This window comes from Pseudophryne corroboree, chromosome 6, assembly GCF_028390025.1.
Source record: "Pseudophryne corroboree isolate aPseCor3 chromosome 6, aPseCor3.hap2, whole genome shotgun sequence".
NCBI lineage: Eukaryota > Metazoa > Chordata > Amphibia > Anura > Myobatrachidae > Pseudophryne > Pseudophryne corroboree.
In genome coordinates, this window is record NC_086449.1 from 260,294,049 (window position 1) to 260,318,644 (window position 24,596).

Here is a 24,596-nt window from a genome sequence, read left to right on the forward strand (position 1 = left end):
ATTAGGGTTCCCCGCAAAAAGGCCTTGAACGCATCCCATAAATTAGAGATAGGTTGCCCAGCCTTGTTTATCTCAAAAAATTCCCGCCACGCAGTCACCAAATCGGAGCCATCTCCCATATGTACAAGCCAAAACGGGTTAAACTTCCACACTGCCTGTCCTCTAGAGCAACCAAAGTCCAGGGTCAATGTTAAAGGGGAGTGATCCGATATACCCCTAGTCTCATATTTGCTATCCCGGACCCTAGGAATCAGATCGCTCGAGAGAAGGGCCAGGTCAATCCTAGAGAACGAGGAGTGAGAGTGTGAGAAGCATGAATATTGTTTAACAGATGGATGTCTCAGTCTCCAAGGATCAACCAGGCCCAGTCCCGACACAACCTCAGCAAAATCATTTCTACCAGAATGTGGACCAGAAGGATTGGTGGAGAATCTATCCATCGCTTTATCCAATACATTGTTGAAATCCCCCACACAAACCACGGGCATACCCGGTGACAAGGCCATAAACCCGGCAACCCTTTTCAGGACATCGGAGGAGTACGGGGGAGGCACATATACGGACAGCAAAAGCAGAGGGGTACAATGGATTTTACACTTTAAAAACACATATCTTCCCCATGGGTCCGTCTGTACTGACTCCAGCGCAAAGGGAACTGTCTTCTTTACAAGGATAGAGACCCCCCGAGAGGCAGAAGTGTGTGTGGAATGGAATGCCCACCCTACCCAGGGTCTCTTAAGGGCTAGGGTCTTGCTGCCCACCAGGTGGGTCTCCATAAGACATATCACATCAGCGGCATATTGCTTAATTTGTCTAAGCACAAGGGATCTCTTGATCTTGTCATTGAGTCCCCGCACATTCCATGACACCAACCTAAGTCCAACCATGAGGGGTCGTTTTGATAATAAGAGAGGCTACAGCCCGCAGCCAGCCAGACCCATCTTCTCTGCATACAAGAGCAGGGCACCACCGCTCAATGAATAGATTCTTAAGCCATACACACTCAAATCTCGACCATCCATACCAGAAACAACCGTAGCCTGTAACTTCCCCCCTCCCCCCACCCTGTACACTACTCCCAACCTGCAGCATACTTGGATCCCTGAACCTAACACCGGCTCAAGCCCAGAGCACACAACTTGTTATACCCTGGGTGGAGCCAAAAATTATAATGGCCCTAAGAAAGAGAAAACAAAACACAAACAAAACAAAACTTCCCCAGCCTGTAGGCTAAATCGCCCCCATAGGATAGAAAAAGGAGCGAAATATACAAAGTCACCCCCTGGGACTAAAGAGCAAAATATAATCGGGTATATTCAGATCACAGATATATCCCTCCTCTCCCCCAGCCCTCCACCCGACATATCCTAGCATTATTAATATAGTAATTGCCTGTATAAGAAGGATAACAAGACAGAAAATCAGGTAAGTAATTAGCCCCCCCACCACCCTCACCTCCTCAGGGAGCAGCATAGATAATTAAACATTTTCCACAACCTGCATCCCCCCAGTAGATATGCAGATAATCTTATCCTGTACATAAATTCTTTTGCAACCACAGTCACAGGGATTAATCACGAATCAGCAAGAGCCCGTCTAGCCGGGAAGCGTCTATCCAGCCATATCATCGCCTCTCGAGGAGCTTCAAAAAATTTGGTCTCACCATCAGCTACCACTCGTAATCGTGATGGAAAGAGCATGGCGTATGGCAATTCAAGTTCCCGGAGTCTCCTCTTAACAGGCAGAAATTGGGCTCTATCTTTCTGCACCTCCACCGCGAAGTCTGGGAAGACCGATATTGGCGACCCGTTCCATTTAAGGGGGCCTTTCGTGCGAGCAAGTTTCAGAACAGTGTCCCGGTCGCGGAAGTGAAGGAACTTGGCGATGAAGGTACGAGGCGGGGCCCCCGGAGGCAACGGGCGCATCGGAACTCTATGAGCTCGTTCTATGGTGAAATGAGGCGAGAATTCATCGGGTCCAAATGCCTTCCGAAGCCACGCCTCTAGAAATTCCTCAGGAGATGAGCCCTCCTCCTTCTCGGGCAGACCGATGAAACGGACATTGTTGCGACGTAGGCGTCCCTCCATATCCGTTAGTTTTTTGCGCACATCAGTCATTTGAGACTCCAAAGTGTCAGTACGCCGCCCCAGCGGGGTGACAGTATCCTCGACATTGGAGATACGGGTTTCGGCCTCACCCACCCTCTCTCTCACCCGTTGTAGGTCCTGGTGTATAATGGAGAGATCAGACTGCACCTGCCCAATTTTATCAGCCAGGCGAGCCTCACTTGCTGTCACGGCATCCAACACTCTTTGTAACGCAGCATCAGGTGGTTCTGTTGAGACAGAGCTGCATGCAGGAGAAGGGGGCGAGGACTCATCTTGTGTAGTTTCCCTCCGCTGTTGTTGGGGACCGGGGTTGCGGACAAACTTTTCCATTGCGCCTGCCGCCGCATTTTGTTGGCGGCCTTTCACCATTTTGGATAACACAATGCCACCGTATTCGACCAATTATATGTCAAAGCAGTGCAGGCAGAGAGAGGGGGCGCAGGCACCAACTCACTATGTGCGGGCCAAGAAACGCAGGACGAATATATATATATATATATATATATATATATATATAAAAGGACCAGTGTACCTGACAGTGTGGCTGTGTGTCGGCACTATAGATTTGGAAGCTGTGGTCAGAATCAGGGGGTCAAGCAACTTCCCACCCGCACAAACAGCACCCCCCCGAGGCAGAGCAATGCAGGTCTTCTTTAGTATTATTTACCAGCCTCCAGTCTGGTCTAGCTGCCCAGGCTGCATATAATAGACACTTCCAGCAGGAGAGGTGTGGACTGGAGCAGAGCTGATCCCGTTGCCAACCCCAAGATGGCGCCCGGAAAATCCCACAGTCAGCCCAGCATTATGTTATAGACTTCATGGGACAAAGGCTACTATAGCAGGCAGCGGGGGTATCCCCTGCTCGGCTCACAGGCCGCTCCGGGTTTAGTACAGGGCTGTCAGGGGCGGGTTGCGGAGCTCCGTGTGTGCGGCCCGCCAACCGCAAGATGGCGCCCGGCAGTTGCGGCCCGCCAACCGCAAGATGGCGCCCGGCAGTTTCCCGTACTCTGCACGGCCGCGACAAGTGCCCTGGCCGTCCAGCGGAGAAGTGGAGCAGAGTGATGTGCTGTGCAGGTGGCGGGGCCCCGGCGGTATCCACTCGCCGGCCGCAGGGCACGTCAGGAGAGCCGGGTGGGAGACGAGTGGCACAGCTCCCCTGCAGCTCAATCCAAGATGGCGCCGGCCTCGTGCAGGTCAGGAGCAGCTCAGCCCTTCTAATGTTCCTGGCAGGCACACTGGACACAGGATCCACTTGAGATGAGGCACAGATCGGGCAGCAGATATTCAGGTAGCCGCAGATAGATTTATGCAGTCACACAGGGGGTGTCAGGATGTCTTTTAGGATGTTGTCGGCTGGGGAGCTAGGATTACACGTCCTACTCCATTACTCGTCAGGCCACGCCCCAAGTGCTATGTGTTTAACACAGATTTTTTTCCTTGCAGTTACTGAAGCTGTGAGGAAAAAAACACCCTCTGGGGCACTGGTCCTGCAGCTACTGTAACTAAATCAGGCAGCACATTAAATTATCTGTGGGGTAAATCCTGCACCTAATTGCGTTTCCCCCAGACTGTATGCACAAAGGTGCATTTGCAAATGGGATAGACCATATCAGAAAAGAGGCAGACAAGTGATGAGCGTTCCTGGGTGATAAATGGGAGTTGTCTACTAGTGCATGCACAATAGTCCATTCAGTGGTTGTATCAATGCAAGCAGTTGCGTTCATAGATGCACAACCACAAGCATAGGAAGCCATGGTCAGATAGAGAAACTGCACCTAGCATACGCCTTGTGCACTTCTTGATGGTGCGATGGTGGTGCATAAGAACACACCAATCGGTATTACAGTGTGCATGGGTGCTAAAAGTGGGTGTTCACAATGGAGGTTTACATGGGGAAGGAGGTTGTAGCAGCAGTAAACTCCTTTCATGTTACAGGCTGGGTTTGAAAAGTGACAGGAGCTTATTGATAAAGTAGAGACAGATAAACTACTAACCCATCAGCTCCTAACTGTCACTTTTCAAACCCAGACTGGAACATGGCAGAAAGGAGCTGATGGGATGGTAGTTTTTCTCGCTCCACTTTATCACCCTCCAAGGCTTAGGGGGATATCTAATTATCCCCGGTAAAACATTGGGTCCAAAAAACGTCCGAAAACGGACGTTTTCTGACTTTTTTCCAATGTATCACCAATTTTATTTTATTTATTTTTTTGACAGGCTATCCAGATTGATCACCTGTAAAAAAAAAAACACCTTTCTCCCGAAAACACACAGTGTTTTCGTGTGAAATAGCACCATTTTCGCTGTTTCCGGGGATTCTGCTTCGCCTGCCGAAGGCAGGTGAACCAAAATCCCTGATAAGCCACAGCACGCGCTGTGTTATCGGGGCTAATTAGCTAGCCCACGTCGGGACAATTAGCCCAAGTAAATTACCGGGGCTAACTGGATATCCACCTTAGATATCTACCGAAAGTCCATCAAGCCCAGTAAATAATAAGATTTTACTTACCGGTAAATCTATTTCTCGTAGACCGTAGTGGATGCTGGGGACTCCGTAAGGACCATGGGGAATAGACGGGCTCCGCAGGAGACAGGGCACTTTAAGAAAGAATTTGGATACTGGTGTGCTCTGGCTCCTCCCTCTATGTCCCTCCTCCAGACCTCAGTTAGAGAAACTGTGCCCGGAAGAGCTGACAGTACAAGGAAAGGACTTTGGAATCCAGGGCAAGACTCATACCAGTCACACCAATCACACCGTATAACTTGTGATAAACTTACCCAGTTCACAGTATGAACAACAACGGAGCATCAGATTAACCCTGATGCAACCAACATAACCCTTATTTAAGCAATAACTATATACAAGTATTGCAGAGGAAGTCCGCACTTGGGACGGGCGCCCAGCATCCACTACGGACTACGAGAAATAGATTTACCGGTAAGTAAAATTTTATTTTCTCTAACGTCCTAGTGGATGCTGGGGACTCCGTAAGGACCATGGGGATTATACCAAAGCTCCCAAACGGGCGGGAGAGTGCGGGTGACTCTGCAGCACCGAATGAGCAAACACAAGGTCCTCCTCAGCCAGGGTATCAAACTTGTAGAACTTTGCAAAGGTGTTTGAACCTGACCAAGTAGCCGCTAGGCAAAGCTGTAATGCCGAGACCCCTCGGGCAGCCGCCCAAGAAGAGCCCACCTTCCTTGTGGAATGGGCCTTACCTGATCTAGGCAGCGGCAACCCAGCCGCAGAATGAGACTGCTGAATCGTGTTACAGATCCAGCGAGCAATAGTTTGCTTTGAAGCAGGCGCCCCAAGCTTGTTGGAAGCATACAGGATAAACAAAGATTCTGTTTTCCTGACCCTAGCCGTTCTGGCTACATAAACCTTCAAAGCCCTGACCACATCTAGTAACTCGGAATCCTCCAAGTCACGAGTAGCCACAGGCACCACAATAGGTTGGTTCATATGAAAGGATAACACCACTTTTGGCAGAAATTGTGGAAGGGTCCGCAATTCTGCCCTGTCCATATGGAAAACCAGATAGGGGCTTTTATGTGACAAAGCCGCTAATTCTGACACACGCCTAGCTGAAGCCAAGGCTAATAGCATGACCACCTTCCATGTGAGAAATTTTAACTCCACGGTTTTGAGTGGCTCAAACCAGTGTGACTTCAGGAAACTCAACACCACGTTAAGATCCCAAGGTGCCACTGGAGGCATAAAAGGGGACTGAATATGCAGCACTCCCTTTACAAACGTCTGGACTTCAGGAAGAGAAGCCAGTTCTTTTTTAAAGAAAATGGATAGAGACGAAATCTGGACCTTAATGGAACCCAATTTCAGGCCCAAAGTCACTCCCGACTGTAGGAAGTGAAGGAAACGGCCCAGCTGGAATTCCTCCATAGGGGCATTCCTGGCCTCACACCAAGCAACATATTTTCGCCATATACGGTGATAATGTTTAGCCGTCACGTCCTTCCTAGCCTTTATCAGCGTAGGAATAACCTCATCCGGAATGCCTTTTTCTGCTAGGATCCGGCGTTCAACCGCCATGCCGTCAAACGCAGCCGCGGTAAGTCTTGGAACAGACAGGGCCCCTGTTGCAACAAGTCCTATCTTAGAGGCAGAGGCCATGGGTCCTCTGTGAGCATTTCTTGCAGATCCGGATACCAAGTCCTTCTTGGCCAATCCGGAACAATGAGTATTGTTCTCACTCTTCTTTTTCTTATGATTCTCAGCACCTTTGGTATGAGACGAAGAGGAGGAAATACATAAATCGACTGGAACACCCACGGTGTCACTAGTGCGTCTACAGCTATCGCCAGAGGGTCTCTTGACCTGGCGCAATATCTATTCTCTGTAGCTTTTTGTTGAGGCGGGATGCCATCATGTCCACCTGTGGCAGTTCCCACCGCCTTGCAATCTGCGTGAAGACTTCTTGATGAAGTCCCCACTCTCCCGGGTGGAGGTCGTGCCTGCTGAGGAAGTCTGCTTCCCAGTTGTCCACTCCCGGAATGAACACTGCTGACAGTGCTCTTACGTGATTCTCCGCCCAGCGAAGAATTCTGGTGGCTTCTACCATCGCCACCCTGCTCCTTGTGCCGCCTTGGCGGTTTACATGAGCCACTGCGGTGATCTTGTCTGACTGAATCAGAACCGGTTGGTTGCGAAGCAGGGACTCCGCTTGACGTAGGGCGTTGTATATGGCCCTTAGTTGCAGGATGTTGATGTGAAGGCAAGTCTCCTGACTTGACCACAGCCCTTGGAAATTTCTTCCCTATGTGACTGCCCCCCACCCTCGGAGGCTTGCATCCGTGGTCCCCCTTTCAGGCTTGCAATGACCGCTCTTAGCGATTCCATCTTGAACTTGAACCTTTCCAGGTATATGTTCAGGGATTTTAAATTCAATATGGGTCTGACGGAACCGTCCGGTTTCGGGACTACCACATGGTTGAATAATAACCCCCTCCTTGTTGAAGGAGGGGAACCTTGACCATCACCTGTTGAAGATACAATTTGTGAATTGCAGTTACCACTGTTTCCCTCTCGTGGGGGGAAGCTGGCAGGGCCGTCGGTGAGGGGGCATCTTCTCAAAGTCCAGCTTGTACCCTGAGACACAATATCTATTGCCCAGGGATCTAACAGGGAGTGAACCCACTTGTGGCTGAACTTACGAAGGCGCACCTCGGACTTTCTTGTTTCTTTGTTCGAAAGGCTGCATTTGATAATGTCGTGCTTTCCTAGGCTGTGCAGGAATATAAGGCAAAATATCTGAATTACCAGCTATAGCTGTGGAGACCAGGTCCGAGAACCCTTCTCCACACAATCCTCAGCCTTCCATATGCCTCTTAAGTCGGCATCATCTGTCCATTGCATATTCTACAGGACACGTCAAGCAGAAATCGACATAGCTTTGACTCTAGGACCCAGTATACTCATGTCTGTTTGGGCATGTTATATATATATATATATATATATATATATATATATATATATATATATATATATATATATATATATATATATATATATATATATATATATATATATATATATATATCTCTCTTAAGACAGCATCTTTAATATATATATATATATATCTCTATATATCTCTATATATACATATATATCTACATACTAGGGTCTCAATCTCTGCTGATAAGGTACCTGTCCACGCTGCCACAGCGCTATAAACCCATGCCGACACAATCGCCGGTCTGAGTAGTGTACCAGAATGTGCACGCTATCTGCAGGATCCCTGAGAATAGCGGTTACATCAGGGCTACCTTTTGGGCAAACGTGACACCCTAGGGGAAGATTCCCATCCTATCCAGAAATTGTGGAAGGGTCCGCAATTCTGCCCTGTCCATATGGAAAACCAGATAGGGGCTTTTATGTGACAAAGCCGCTAATTCTGACACACGCCTAGCTGAAGCCAAGGCTAATAGCATGACCACCTTCCATGTGAGAAATTTTAACTCCACGGTTTTGAGTGGCTCAAACCAGTGTGACTTCAGGAAACTCAACACCACGTTAAGATCCCAAGGTGCCACTGGATTGAGTACACATATATATCTACATACTAGGGTATGAGACCCTAGTATGTAGATATATATGTATATATAGGGAAAGGATACTGCCTGAGAATTCTTTGTGGGAAACTGCAGTCTCTTGTCTGGAGATTCCCGCTCTTTTTCATCATGAGAGGAGGGAAATTTACCTCAGCTTTCTTCCCCTTAAACATGTGTACCCTTGTGTCAGGGACAGATGAGTCATCAGTGATATGCAAATCATCTTTTATTACAATAATCATATATTGAATACTTTTCTGCCATTTTGGCTGTAACTTTGCATTATCGTAGTCGACACTGGAGTCAACCTCCGTGTCGATATCAGTGTTTATTATTTTGGATAGTGAGCATTGAGAGACTCTGAAGGTCTCTGCGACATAGGGACAGACATGGGTAGATTTCCTGTCTGTTCTCTAATCTTTTGTGCAATAAATGCACCTTAGCACTTAATTACACATATCCAAACAGGTGTCGGCGTTGTCGACGGAGACACCCTCACACACACATATTTGCTCTATCTCCTCCTTAGGGGAGCCTTTTACCTCAGACATGTCGACACACACGTACCGACACGCCACACACACAGGGGATGCTCTATTTGAAGACAGTTCCCCCACAAGGCCCTTTGGAGAGACAGAGAGAGAGTATGCCAGCACACACCCCAGCGCTATATGTCCCAGGAATCACACAGTAACTTAGTGTTAACCCAGTAGCTGCTGTATATACTGTTTTAGCGCCAAATTTATGTGCCCCCCCCTCTCTTTTTACCCTCTTCTACCGTGATTCTGCAGGGGAGAGCCTGGGGAGCTTCCTCTCAGTGGAGCTGTGGAGAGAAAATGGCGCTGGTGAGTGCTGAGCGGCGGGCTTCTGTCCCGCGTTTTTGTGTACAAATATGGCGGGGGCCCATGCATATATACAGTGCCCAACTGTATATATGCCCACTTTTGCCAAGAGGTCTCTAATTGCTGCCCAGGGCGCCCCCCCCCCCTGCGCCCTGCACCCTACAGTGACCGGAGTATGTGGGTTTAGTGTGGGAGCAATGGCGCACAGCTGCAGTGCTGTGCGCTACCTCATATGAAGACTGGAGTCTTCTGCCGCCGATTTCAAAGTCTTCTTGCTTCCGTCACCGGCTTCTGTCTTCCGGCTCTGCGAAGGGGACGGCGGCGCGGCTCCGGGATCGGACGACCAAGGGTGCGATCCTGTGTACGATCCCTCTGGAGCTAATGGTGTCCAGTAGCCTAAGAAGCAGGACCTATCTTCAGTGAGTAGGGCTGCTTCTCTCCCCTCAGTCCCACGTAGCAGAGTCTGTTGCCAGCAGAGTCTGTTGCCAGCAGATCACTCTGAAAATAAAAAAAACCTAACAAAATACTTTCTTTTTAGCAAGCTCAGGAGAGCTCACTAAGTAGCACCCAGCTCGTCCGGGCACAGATTCAAACTGAGGTCTGGAGGTGGGACATAGAGGGAGGAGCCAGAGCACACCAGTATCCAAATTCTTTCTTAAAGTGCCCTGTCTCCTGCGGAGCCCGTCTATTCCCCATGGTCCTTACGGAGTCACCAGCATCCACTAGGACGTTAGAGAAATAAGGTCTACAAGATAGCCTGTATCAACCTGACCCTGTAGGCTATATAATGAAGGGCTTCATATTATGATATCTGTAAGTACATTACCAAAAGGTTCCTGTATTATTGGTTCCAGTGTTGGTGCACTGAATGATCACATACGGATAGGCTATTAACATTCAATTGGTATTGTAAGTGAGAAATTTAAAAGGGGGGTAGTAACGTCTTCAGCGTTGCAGTGATAAGTTTCTGGAATTCACCATTTATCCTCTCCTAACATGAATATGTTTGGTTGGCGATAATACACTATTGCATTTTTCCTGTTATTTGCATGACATCACCAGAACCTGTGGAATTTGAAGGACATCGCCATCAGGATACTGACATCTGAATAAAAAGGGATGTTATCATTATGTATGAGCACCTCTATGACTATATACTTCCAACTGGCATTTGAATACAAAAGCTGCTCTCACAATTAAATGCGCCTAATGTCTTCAAGCTGCAATTCATACAATAAAACATTTATTGTTTGGAGGTCTGACCAACTGAACCACTCTTCCTTTTCCAGTGTGACTTACAACTTTAGGTGATCATCTTTGTGGGGGCTCAGTATGAATTATAGATGGTCAAGATGCCGGCCATCAGTATACCGAAAACGGCATCCTGGCCGTCGGTATGCCGGCAGTGTGGCGAGCGCGAAGAGTCCCCTTGCGGGCTCGCTGCACTCACCACAGGTTCTAGTCTCACTCTATGGGTGTCGTTTACACCCACGAGTGGGAATAGCCCCTGTGAGCTGGATTTCCGGCTGTCCGTATTGTCAGCAGCCGGGATTCCAGCGTCGGTATCCTAACCGCCGGGATCCCGAATCCCGCCAAAATAACTGCATTCCTTTTGTGGCAAAAAACTTCCAGGTGCATTCCTCATACAAAATCTAAAAGTCTTTCCAACAAAACAGTTAGTGAACAGTAGTGTACCGTTCCATACCTCTGCTTGTTCTGGGGCATGGCTTTCGCATCAACAGCAAACATTTTGGAAACAAAGATAATGATCGGAGCAGTCTCCTCGCTGCGACACTGCAAAAAAACTGAGACAGAAAAACAAATTGAATGAAAAAAATAAAAATAAATCAGGTCAAGTTTGATGAGAGATCAACCTCTCCTGTCTGTACCTACTGTACTGTCAAAGTATATTATTTCTGTTGGTGCCTTGGGACTGTGCCGGTGTTATTTATTTACTGAGAGATTACATTTAAAGTTGTAATCATGCAGCAAAACTAAGTCCGCTCTACAGGTCTTTGGTAATTTATTCCTCCCTTTAGTAGATTTATATAGCCCCTGCTCAATGTTATCATAGCGATGTCCAATTATACTGTGAGCAATAAATTATGCCCAGGAGATGGATACATGCTGTATTTTTGTTTGTGTTTTCTATATTAATCTTTACATTTCGGAATAATTTTATGTAGGATCCCTTTGGTAGTGTTCCCATTATCAGTCCCATTTCTCTAAAACCTTTAATTACCAGGCGGTAAGAGTCTGCTTACACTTACACAGATTCTCCAGCAAATAGTACAAGATCTCTTCTGGGATGTGTTACACAGTCACAGTAACATAAATGCAGCCTACATTATTAATGCTTACTGTCACTCAGAGACAGGGTGGCAGGCACAGGGCAATGCACTAGATGGCACTAGTGGCTAGTAGTATAGAGTATAAGGAATGATGAAGCAGACACTGCACACAAATGTGCGAGCCGAATGAAACAGAAAGGTCAGCAACATAAAACAGTGATGACCTGACATTCAGATACTGAAAATGCAGTTACAGAAGAAAAAACTATGGGGGACATTTACTAAGCAGTGATAAGAGCGGAGAAGTGGCCCCATCAACAGCTCTGTATAATTTTATAGTATGCAAATTATAGCTGTTACTTTAGTGCTGATTGGTTGTCATGGGCAACTTCTCCACTGGATCACTTCTCCGCTCTCATCACTGCTTAGTAAATGTCCCCCTAAATCTGTTTAAATCTTGAAAATAAATTTTATTTTTGCAATCTATGGTCTATTCTGTATGTGATCAGACATCATATTATGGGTCACTTCATACATTAATATTGCTGTGAAGTAAAATAAATGCTATTTTCCATACTAGACACAATAAAAAAAAAAAAAAAAGTAAAAACAATTTATAATAATTTAGGGGGACATTTACTAAGCAGTGATAAGAGCGGAGAAGTGAGCCAGTGGAGAAGTAGCCCTATCAACCAATCAGCAGCTCTGTATCATTTTATAGTATGCAAATTATAGATGTTACTTCAGTGCTAATTGGTTGCCATGGGCAACTTCTCCCCTGGCTCACTTATCCACTCTTATTACTGCTTAGTAAATGTCCCCCTAAGTCTGTTCTTCTAGTCCGTAGCATAACAAGAGAATACTTTAATGCTTTACAACCAGGGAGAAGATATTCACCATAATATGAACAGTACATTATACAAATCAGTGGTTCTGTCACATAGCCGTCCTCGGTTATAGGAGTCATCGCCTACCACAAGGCCAGCACACTCCCTTCTTAATATACTGATTCTGTGACCCGTTCTAATGATCTCAAGGCCTGCCCTGCAGCGCTTACAATCCAGAGGGAGCTGTGTTGCAAGGTTATCTAGTCAAACTTAACAAAAAAAAAAAAATCCTCAGAAAGATGAACCCAGCAGGCAATTCCCAACTTGTACAGTAAGGCTGGTTTGTACACTGGCACGCTGTGTAAATGCTAGTGACGTGCAGTCGGGATGGACTTGTGATGAAGAACACTTTGAAAGTGACAGAAGGGTTATAAATGGCTGATACTCTATTAGGTTCACCAGTAAAGTAGGCAATACCCCAAAAACTCCACAGCTACAACCATTAGTGGGTGAAAGTGATTATTAAGATCAATATACAAATAACAGATAACATGAATAAAAGGTAAACATGGTCCTTGCCACATGAACTTCCAATCTAAAATGTGTGGAAACACTTGATAGATAAAGTAACATAACAAAAAATTGGAGCTGGCAGTGGGGAAAATCTTTGCTGCTACTGTAATGCAGTGGAAGGTGAAGACATAAAAGATCAACCAGTCACTGTACTAATATCAAAATGGCTACTGGCTCCGGTTCTGGAATTAGCTTTCAGCCTTGAACTGCCTGGGCACTCCGGTGGTCATCCGCCAGATATACTCTAAGTAGCTGTGTACCCATTGTGTTGGACGCAGAGCCTCCTTTGTATCACCAAAGGAGGAAAAAATAGGATTTTTATTATTTACCGGTAAATCCTTTTCTCGTAGTCCGTAGAGGATGCTGGGGTCCACATTAGTACCATGGGGTATAGACGGGTCCACTAGGAGCCACTGGCACTTTAAGAGTTTGAGAGTGTGGGCTGGCTGCTCCCTCTACGCCCCTCCTACCAGACTCAGTCTAGACACTGTGCCCGAGGAGACGGACATACTTCGAGAGAAGGAATTTACATAGATAGTGGCATGATTCACACCAGCTCGCACAAGGCAAACCAAGCTAACTTAGCTTAAAACTCAGCAACAGCTGAAGAACATTACTGAAACAAGTAATAACGCAGTACTTAACGAAGAACAAAGCAGTACTGACCAAGTAACCAATGCAGGATCACGAAGAGCTGGACGGGCGCCCAGCATCCTCTACGGACTACGAGAAAAGGATTTACCGGTAGGCAATTAAAATCCTATTTTCTCTTACGTCCTAGAGGATGCTGCGGTCCACATTAGTACCATGGGGATGTACCAAAGCTCCCAGAACGGGAGGGAGAGCGCGGAAGCTCCTGCAGAACTGATTGACCAAACCTTAGGTCCTCAGAGGCCAAAGTATCGAACTTGTAGAACTTAGCAAACGTGTTCAACATAGACCAAGTAGCTGCTCGGCAGAGCTGTAAAGCCGAGACACCCCGGGCAGCCGCCCAGGAAGAACCCACTTTACGAGTAGAGTGGGCCTTAACAGATTTCAGACACGGCAATCCTGCCATAGAATATGCATGCTGGATAGTGACCCTGATCCAGCGAGAGATCAACTGCTTAGAAGTAGGACACCCAAGTTTCTTGGGATCATACAGGACAAACAGAGAGTCTAATTTTCTGTGACGAGCAGTCCTCTTCACATAAATCTTCAGAGCCCTTACAACATCCAAGGACTTTGATGGAATTGAGGAGTCAGTAGCAACTGGCACCACAAGCGGTTGGTCGATATGAAAAGCCGAAACAACCTTTGGAAGGAATTGCTGACGTGTCCGGAGCTCAGCTCTATCTTCATGGAAGACCAAGTAGGGACTTTTACAAGACAAAGCCCCCAACTCCGACACACGTCTAGCCGAAGCTAAGGCCAACAAAGTGACAGCCTTCCATGTGAGAAACTTGACCTCAACCTCCTGTAGAGGCTCGAACCAATCCGATTGGAGGAACTGCAACACCACATTAAGATCCCAGGGTGCCGAAGGTGGCACAAAGGAAGGCTGGATGTGCAGAACCCCTTTCAAAAAAGTCTGAACCTCAGGGAAGTTGATTCTGGAAGAAAACGGATAAGGCCGAAATCTGGACCTTTACGGATCCCAAACGCAGGCCCATATCCACACCTGCTTGCAGGAAGAGGAGAAACCGTCCCAGTTGAAACTCCACCGTAGGAAACTTCTTGGATTCACATCAAGATACATACTTTTTCCAAATGCGATGGTAATATTTAGACGTAACTCCTTTCCTAGCCTGTATCAGGGTAGGAATAATCTTGTTCGGAATGCCCGTCCGAGCTAATATCTGGCGTTCAACCTCCATGCCGTCAAACGTAGCTGTGGTAAGTCCTGATAGGAGTCATTCCGAATTGATCGCTCGCTAGCAGTTTTTAGCAGCCGCCGCCCACTGGGGAGTGTATTTTAGCTTAGCAGAAGTGCGAACGCATGTGCAGCCGAGCTCTGCAAAAACAGTTTGTGCAGTTTCTTAGTAGCTCTGAACCTCCTCAGCGCTTGTGATCACTACAGCCTATTCGTGTCCGGATTTGACATCATACACCCGCCCAGCGAACGCCCAGCCACGCCTGCGTTTCTCCTGGCACGCTTGCTTTTTTCCTCACACTCCCTGAAAACTGTCAGTTTCCACCAAGAAACGCCCACTTCATGTCAATCACTCTGCAGCAAGCAGTGCGACTGAAATGCATAACTAGACCCTGTGCAAAACTACATAATTCGTTGTGCCCGTACATTGCGCGTGCACATTGCGCCGCATGCACAGAACTGCCATCTTTTAGCCTGATCGCTGCGCTGCGAACAAATGCAGGTAGCAATCAACTCTGAATAACCCACGATAAGCGAACGGCCCCTGTTGCAGAAGGTCCTCCCGAAGAGGAAGAGGCCTCGGATCTTCCAGCAGTAGATCCAGAAGATCCGCGTACCAAGCCCTTCTTGGCCAGTCCGGAGCAATGAGGATTGCCTGAACTCTTGTTCTCTTGATGATTTTTAGAACCCTCGGAATGAGTGGAAGTGGAGGAAACACTTACACTGACTGGAACACCCACGGAGTCACCAGGGCGTCCACAGCCACTGCTTGCAGGTCTCTCAACCTGGAACAATACCTCCGAAGCTTCTTGTTGAGACATGAGGCCATCATTTATATATTTGAGGTACACCCCAAAGACTTATCACCTCCGTGAACATCTCCGGATGGAGGCCCCACTCTCCTGGATGGAGATCGTGTCTGCTGAGGTAGTCCGCTTCCCAGTTGTCTACTCCCGGAATGAAGATTGCCGACAGCGTCAGTGCGTGCCTTTCTGCCCAGAGAAGGATCCTTTTTACCTCTGACATTGCCGCTCTGCTCTTCGTTCCACCCTGTCAGTTTATGTAGGCCACCGTCATTACATTGTCCAACTGTACTTGAACGGCACGATCTTGCAGAAGATGTGCCACTTGGAGAAGACCGTTGTACACGGCTCTTAGTTCCAGAATGTTTATTGGAAGACTGGATTCCAGGCTTGACCACCTTCTTTGGAAGGTTTCCCCTTGAGGGACTGCGCCTCAACCCCGGAAACTTGCGTCCATGGTTAGAAGGATCCAGTCCTGAATACCGAACCTGTGGCCTTCCAGAAGGCAAGACATTTGCAGCCACCAGAGGAGTGAAATCCTTGCTTCCGGAGACAGACGTATCCTCAGGTGCATATGTAGGCGAGACCCCGACCACTTGTCTAGGAGATCCAGTTGGAAGGATCGAGCATGGAATCTTCCGTACTGTAGAGCCTCGTAGGAGGAAACCATCTTCCCCAGAAGGTGAATGCACTGATGAACCGACACCCGGGCTGGCTTCAGGACATACCGGACCATTGTTTGAATCACCAACTCTTTTTCGTCTGGTAGAAACACCCTCTGCGCTTCCGTGTCGAGGATCATCCCCAGGAAAGACAATCTCCTTGTCAGCTCCAAATGTGACTTCTGAAGGTTCAGGATCCAACCATGTTCCCTGAGCAGACGAGTCCTGAGAGCAATGGAGTGCAACAAGGGGGGTCATTGAGAGTTATTCGCTGCGTAGCAATCAGTGAAAAAACGACTAATCTGCGCATGCGTATGCTCCGCAATGCGAACGCGCGTCATACGGGTACAAAGTCCATTGCGGTTTTGCACTGGCTCTAGAGACGATTCCAATCGCACAGACGGCCGCAAGGTGATTGACAGAATGAGGGCATTTCTGGGTATCAACCGACCGTTTTCAGGGAGTGCTTAGAAAAACGCAGGCGTGTCGGGGAAAACGCATGCGTGGTTGGGCGGGTGTGTGATGTCAAAATCCATCCCTCCATCGTTAGAATCAACACACAGGATAAGTAACTACTGGGCTGGTCTTGTTTTGCACAAAAAGATTTTGCAGGCGCTCTGCTGCACAGGTGTTCGCACTTCTGCAAAGTGAAAACACACTCCCCAGTGGGCAGCAACAATGCGTTTGCACGGATGCTAAAATAGGATTTTGGTACTTACCAGGTAAATCCTTTTCTTTGAATCCATAGGGGGCACTGGAGTACTCTTGGGATATGGACGGCTTCCACAGGAAGTAGGCACTGAATAAATTAATTTTGGAACTATACCTCCCCTCCATATCCCTGAGTACCTCAGTGTTTTTTACCGAGCCGAACAGGAGCGATAGAGAGGTTGACAATGGAGCATTACATATAACATAACGGACAACAATAAAGTTGATCCAACATTACTGACAACTAACCAGTTGACACCATAACTTGTTAATCTGAACCAGTCGGTGAAAGTGTGTTACCATAAGATCTATTGAACCTACCCCAAACCAGGTAAACTGCTCTGGGTGGGCGTCCAGTGCCCCCTATGGATTCAAAGAAAAGGATTTACCTGGTAAGTACCAAAATCCTATTTTCTTTTTCATCCACTAGGGGTCACTGGAGTACTCTTGGGACGTACCAAAGTTTCCACCCCGTGGGCGGGAGAGCTGTTTGGCACCTGTAACACTAGGCGGCCAAAGCTAGATGCTGATGCCGCAAACGTATCAAACTTGTAGAGGCGCACAAACGTGTGCACCGAAGACCATGTAGCCGCCCGGCAAAGTTGTGTCGTAGAAGCTCCACGACTCGCTGACCATGATGTTCCCACAGCACGTGTGGAATGAGCTGTTATCGATGTAGGCGGCTGTAACCTAGCATGAAGGTAAGCCTGACGTATGGTCACTTTAATCCAACTGGATAAGGTCTGCCTAAAGCTGGCCAACCCATCTTGGCAGCATCATAGAGAGCAAACAACGTATCCGTCTTACGAACGGTCGACGTTCGGGATACATAAATGCGTAATGCGCGTACCACATCCAACCTACCAGAGTCTCCTGTTAACATAGGAACTACTATTGGTTGATTGATGTGAAAAGATGACACTACCTTTGGTAGAAAAGCAGAATTCGCTCGGAATTCCGCTCTGTCATCATGAAACACTAAATATGGTGGTTTGCACGACAAAGCACCCAATCTGAAACACGCCTTGCTGACGCAAAGGCTAAAAGAAACATTATTTTCCCAAGTGAGAAATTTATTATCCACTTGTTGTAAGGGTTCATAATAAAAAAAGACTAAGAAATCTAAAAACCAGATTCAAGTCTTATGGCGCAGTAGGTAGAGTGAATGGAGGCTGAACTCTGAGGACACCCTGCATAAAAGGTGTGAACCGACGGCAATAGGGCCAATCTACTATGAAAATAAATGGACAACGCCGATATCCGCACTTTTAGTGTGGATAAACTCAGACCTCTATCTAACCTAGGCACGCCAAATTCTGTAATAATGAGCTGCCGTAACCGGCTTCCTAGCTCGTAACATGGTTGGAATACCCGATTCTGGAATGCCCTCTCTTCTTAAGAGGGCTGTCTCAACAGCCACCCCGTCAAACGCGGCCGCGCTAAATCGGGTAAAAGGAACGGACCCTGCTGTAACAGGTCAGAACGTAGTGGGAGCGGCCAAAGACCGACTGCGAGTAGACCGCGGAGATCCGAGAACCAAGCTCTCCGAGGCCAAAGAGGCGCCACCAGTATAACTGTGACGGACTCTCCTTTGATCCGTTTTAGCCACAGAGGGAGCAGCGGAAACGGTGGAAATAGATACGCGAGACTGTATGGCCATGCGATTGTGAGAGCATCCACCGCCACTGCCTTTGGATCTCTCGTTCTGGACACGACCTACGGCGTTTGATGATTGTGGCGAGATGCCATCAGGTCCACCTGCGGGTAACTCCACTTCTGGACCAGCATGTGAAATACTTCTTGATTTAATGCCCATTCTCCTGGATGAAAATTCAGACGGCTGAGATAATCCGCCTCCCAGTTGTCCACTCCCGGAATGACTACTGCCGACAATATCATTTGGTGATACTCGGCCCAATAGAGGATTCAAGCTACAGATGTGACTGCTTACATCTTTGCTTTTTTTTTTTTTTTACAAATTTGGCACAACATGCAAAACACAGCTAAACTGTTTTTCATGAGAAGTGAGTGGATGAATTTTAAAATTTTTGTTTGCCATAAAAGAATATGTATAAAGTAACATATTAAGGAAGCAAATTAAGAAAAAAACACAAGACATGACTAAATCTCTGAGTATATAGCATGCAAAACCGTGCCATACATGACGGGACACAGCAAAGATGCACGTGGACACATCTGTACCTCCCGCATTGCCATACGGCTTTTCGTTCCTCCTTGTTTGTTGATGTATGCGACTGCTGTCGCATTGTCTGACTGCACCTGAACAGCCTGAGCCTGCAGCCTGTGCACTGCTTGTAGTAGCGCATTGTAAATTGACCGGAGTTCCAGGACATTTATAGACAGCAATCTTTCGTGATCCGCCCAGAGACCCTGGAGCTGATAATTTTGAACTACAGCTCCCCAACCTCTGAGACTTGCGTCCGCCGTGAGAATTATCCAATTCCAGGTACCGAACCGTTTCCCTGGGGTTAGATTCTGTACTTTGAGCCACCAGAGTAGAGACTCTCTGGCCCTTGGAGACAACCTCACTTCTGCAGTAAATCTGCAGATGCGAGCCCGACCACTGTGCGAACACATCCAATTGAAAAGGACGTGAGTGAAGTCCTCCGAACTGAAGCGCTTCGAAAGCCGCCACCATTGTCTAAAAGGCGAATGCACAAGTGAACCGAGACTGTGCGTGGCTTGAGCACTAATTGTACCAGATGACGAATGACCTGTACTTTCTGTTCGGGTATGTAAATTCTTTGATTTACCGTATTGAGAATCATACCTAGGAATTGAAGTCGTTGAGACGGAATCATTCAGGAATTCGCGTAGACAATGGTAGGAAATCAGATTTTCCTCCCCACTTGGTCTGCGATCTATCTCGTTTGGAATCCGACTCCGCCTGTTAGGAACGTAGCCAAAGTGGACGTTATGCGCTACTAGCGAAGCTGAAAACGCAAGAACCAACTGCCAACGTCCAAAGAAGCTGTAGGCAGCAAGAAGTGTAAGGTGGTCTTTATTTAGGGCAAACCTGAACTGGAATGCCCTGCCACTACAGCCTTGTTACCTCAAACCCTTACCAAAGCAGGGCGAAGCAACAGCCCTACTGCTGTGTAGGGTATACTCCGATATGTAGTAAAACACCCAATAAATGCAATTGTCTCTGATTGGAAATTGTTCAGCCTTCGCTGAGAACCTGACGTACTGGCCTGGTGCTATGAGGGCTGGCGGCAAAATCGACCGCAACAATGTAACTGAAACTGTCTGTGCAGTCTTTACGCAGAGTACTAACCACTATACGATCACGGCAACTTAAACGAGCCAGGTAGGAGACGAACCTACAATCTTGTTATGCATAGTCAGATGCGTTATACATTGCGCCACTGGCCCAGATTCGTATTTGTCCGACACACTGTGTGACCGACTTTGCAGCGAAGCTGCTTGTTTGATTATGCATAAATGCATATAGCAGAGGATAGTTTCAATCTGCCTACCTCTGGGTTATGGGCCCAGCATGCTTCCATTGCAGTACTCAGCTGCACATGTAAGTGCAAGAGATCATGTACTCCAACCAGTAAGTACACCACGGAAGTAACGTGTGTATAAACCTGCATTGCCGTGCATGTGGTTACCAGCAATAGTGAATCTTCCTGTAGAGCCATGCTGTACAAAAACAATTAATAAATTAAACTCCTAACAACACCCCGCTCCTCCAGAGTCTAAGTGTTGTAGGGCAGCAACTTCCGAGAAAGAACCAGGAAGTAACATTAAAAGAAAAAGTTGTCCTACCATGGTTTTTTTTTTTTTTTTTTTTTTTAAACACCTGTTAAACCAGGATCTGAACCAGTGTCCATGCAAACACAATGTTCACTGTGGCCGGAAAGCCTAACCACTTAGCTACAGAGCCACCTGTAAAAACAATAAGCAAAAGCTGCTGCGGTGTGGCCATGTTTGCAGTGCTCAACAGATACTGTTAATAAGCACTGAGTGCTGACCAATTATTCTTGCTTACTGCAAAATAGACTTTTAATGTCAGCATATTATATATATATATATATATAATAAGAATTTACTTACCGATAATTCTATTTCTCATAGTCCGTAGTGGATGCTGGGAACTCCGTAAGGACCATGGGGAATAGCGGCTCCGCAGGAGACTGGGCACAAAAGTAAAAGCTTTATGACTAGCTGGTGTGCACTGGCTCCTCCCCCTATGACCCTCCTCCAAGCCTCAGTTAGGATACTGTGCCCGGACGAGCGTACATAATAAGGAAGGATCTTGAATCCCGGGTAAGACTCATACCAGCCACACCAATCACACCGTACAACTTGTGATCTGAACCCAGTTAACAGTATGATAAACGTAGGAGCCTCTGAAAAGATGGCTCACAACAATAAACAACCCGATTTTTGTAACAATAACTATATACAAGTATTGCAGACAATCCGCACTTGGGATGGGCGCCCAGCATCCACTACGGACTATGAGAAATAGAATTATCGGTAAGTAAATTCTTATTTTCTCTGACGTCCTAGTGGATGCTGGGAACTCCGTAAGGACCATGGGGATTATACCAAAGCTCCCAAACGGGCGGGAGTGCGCGGATGACTCTGCAGCACCGAATGAGAGAACTCCAGGTCCTCCTCAGCCAGGGTATCGAATTTGTAAAATTTAGCAAACGTGTTTGCCCCTGACCAAGTAGCTGCTCGGCAAAGTTGTAAAGCCGAGACCCTCGGGCAGCCGCCCAAGATGAGCCCACCTTCCTTGTGGAATGGGCTTTTACAGATTTTGGCTGTGGCAGGCCTGCCACAGAATGTGCAAGCTGAATCGTACTACAAATCCAACGAGCAATCGTCTGCTTAGAAGCAGGAGCACCCAGCTTGTTGGGTGCATACAGGATAAACAGCGAGTCAGATTTTCTGACTCCAGCCGTCCTGGAAACATATATTTTCAGGGCCCTGACTACGTCCAGCAACTTGGAGTCCTCCAAGTCCCTAGTAGCCGCAGGCACCACAATAGGCTGGTTCATGTGAAACGCTGAAACCACCTTAGGGAGAAATTGAGGGCGAGTCCTCAGTTCTGCCCTGTCTGAATGAAAAATTAGGTAAGGGCTTTTATATGATAAAGCCGCCAATTCTGAGACACGCCTGGCTGAAGCCAGGGCTAACAGCATGACCACTTTCCATGTGAGATATTTTAATTCCACAGTGGTGAGTGGTTCAAACCAATGTGACTTTAGGAGACTCAACACTACATTGAGATCCCAAGGTGCCACTGGAGGCACAAAAGGAGGCTGTATATGCAGTACCCCTTTGACAAACGTCTGAACTTCAGGCACTGAAGCCAGTTCTTTTTGGAAGAATATTGACAGGGCCGAAATTTGAACCTTAATGGACCCTAATTTTAGGCCCATAGATAGTCCTGTTTGCAGGAAATGCAGGAAACGACCCAGTTGAAATTCCTCTGTAGGGGCCTTCTTGGCCTCACACCACGCAACATATTTTCGCCAAATGTGGTGATAATGTTTCGCGGTTACATCCTTCCTGGCCTTGATCAGGGTAGGGATGACTTCATCTGGAATGCCTTTTTCCTTCAGGATCCGGCGTTCAACCTCCATGCCGTCAAACGCAGCCGCGGTAAGTCTTGGAACAGACAAGGTCCCTGCTGGAGCAGGTCCTTTTTTTTTTTTTTAGAGGTAGAGGCCACGGGTCCTCCGTGAGCATCTCTTGAAGTTCCGGGTACCAAGTCCTCCTTGGCCAATCCGGAGCCACGAGTATAGTTCTTACTCCTCTCCTTCTTATGATTCTCAGTACTTTGGGTATGAGCGGCAGAGGAGGGAACACATACACTGACTGGTACACCCACGGTGTTACCAGAGCGTCCACCGCTATCGCCTGAGGGTCCCTTGACCTGGCGCAATATCTGTCTAGTTTCTTGTTGAGACGAGACGCCATCATGTCCACCTTTGGTTTTTCCCAACGGTTTACAATCACGTGGAAGACTTCTGGGTGAAGTCCCCACTCCCCCGGGTGGAGGTCGTGTCTGCTGAGGAAGTCTGCTTCCCAGTTGTCCACTCCCGGAATGAACACCGCTGACAGTGCTGTCACATAATTTTCCGCCCAGCGAAGAATTCTTGCAGCTTCTGCCATTGCCCTCCTGCTTCTTGTGCCGCCCTGTCTGTTTACGTGGGCGACTGCCGTGATGTTGTCCGATTGGATCAATACCGACTGACCCTGAAGCAGAGGCCTTGCTTGACTTAGGGCATTGTAAATTGCCCTTAGTTCCAGGATATTTATGTGAAGAGACGTTTCCATGCTTGACCACAAGCCCTGGAAATTTCTTCCCTGTGTGACTGCTCCCCAGCCTCTCAGGCTGGCATCCGTGGTCACCAGAATCCAGTCCTGAATGCCGAATCTGCGGCCCTCTAGAAGATGAGCACTCTGCAACCACCACAGGAGAGACACCCTTGTCCTTGGAGATAGGGTTATCCGCTGATGCATCTGAAGATGCGATCCGGACCATTTTTCCAGCAGATCCCACTGAAAAGTTCTTGCATGGAATCTTCCGAATGGAATCGCTTCGTAAGAAGCCACCATCTTTCCCAGGACCCTTGTGCATTGATGCACTGACACTTGTCCTGGTTTCAGGAGGTTCCTGACTAGCTCGGATAACTCCCTGGCCTTCTCCTCCGGGAGAAACACCTTTTTCTGGACTGTGTCCAGAATCATCCCTAGGAACAGTAGACGTGTTGTTGGAATCAGCTGCGATTTTGGAATATTTAGAATCCACCCGTGCTGACGTAGCACTACCTGAGATAGTGCTACTCCGACCTCTAACTGTTCCCTGGATCTTGCCCTTATCAGGAGATCGTCCAAGTAAGGGATAATTAAGACGCCTTTTCTTCGAAGAAGAATCATCATTTCGGCCATTACCTTGGTAAAGACCCGTGGTGCCGTGGACAATCCAAACGGCAGCGTCTGAAACTGATAATGACAGTTTTGTACCACAAACCTGAGGTACCCTTGGTGAGAAGGGTAGATTGGGACATGGAGATAAGCATCTTTGATGTCCAGAGACACCATATAGTCCCCTTCTTCCAGGTTCGCTATCACTGCTCTGAGTGACTCCATCTTGAATTTGAACCTTTTTATGTAAGTGTTCAATGATTTCAGATTTAAAATCGGTCTCACCGAGCCGTCCGGCTTCGGTACCACAAACAGCGTGGAATAATACCCCTTTCCCTGTTGTAGGAGGGGTACCTTGATTATCACCTGCTGGGAATACAGCTTGTGAATAGCTTCCAATACTGCCTCCCTGTCGGAGGGAGACGTTGGTAGAGCAGACTTCAGGAACCGGCGAGGGGGAGACGTCTCGAATTCCAATTTGTACCCCTGTGATACTACCTGCAGGATCCAGGGGTCCACTTGCGAGTGAGCCCACTGCGCGTTGAAATTTTTGAGACGGGCCCCCACCGTGCCTGAGTCCGCTTGTAAAGCCCCAGCGTCATGCTGAAGACTTGACAGAAGCGGGGGAGGGCTTCTGATCCTGGGAAGAGGCTGCCTGCTGCAGTCTTTTTCCCCTTCCTCTGCCCCGGGGCAGAAATGAGTGGCCTTTTGCCCGCTTGCCCTTATGGGGACGAAAGGACTGAGTTTGAAAAGACGGTGTCTTTTTCTGCTGAGAGGTGACCTGGGGTAAAAAGGTGGATTTCCCAGCCGTCGCCGTGGCCACCAGGTCCGATAGACCGACCCCAAATAACTCCTCCCCTTTATACGGCAAAACTTCCATATGCCGTTTGGAATCCGCATCACCTGACCACTGTCGTGTCCATAAACTTCTTCTGGCAGAAAT

At 47.6% G+C, this 24,596-nt stretch overlaps 1 protein-coding gene across 1 annotated transcript in view; it reads right to left on the reverse strand.

The window, feature by feature from the left end:
- EFL1 (elongation factor like GTPase 1) overlaps positions 1 to 24,596 on the reverse strand; it is a 651,720-nt gene that overhangs the window by 483,946 nt on the left and 143,178 nt on the right. The window contains exon 12 of the mRNA XM_063925942.1: positions 10,728 to 10,827. Coding sequence (XP_063782012.1) covers positions 10,728 to 10,827 — 100 coding nt within the window. The remainder of the gene's footprint in view (positions 1 to 10,727; positions 10,828 to 24,596) is intronic.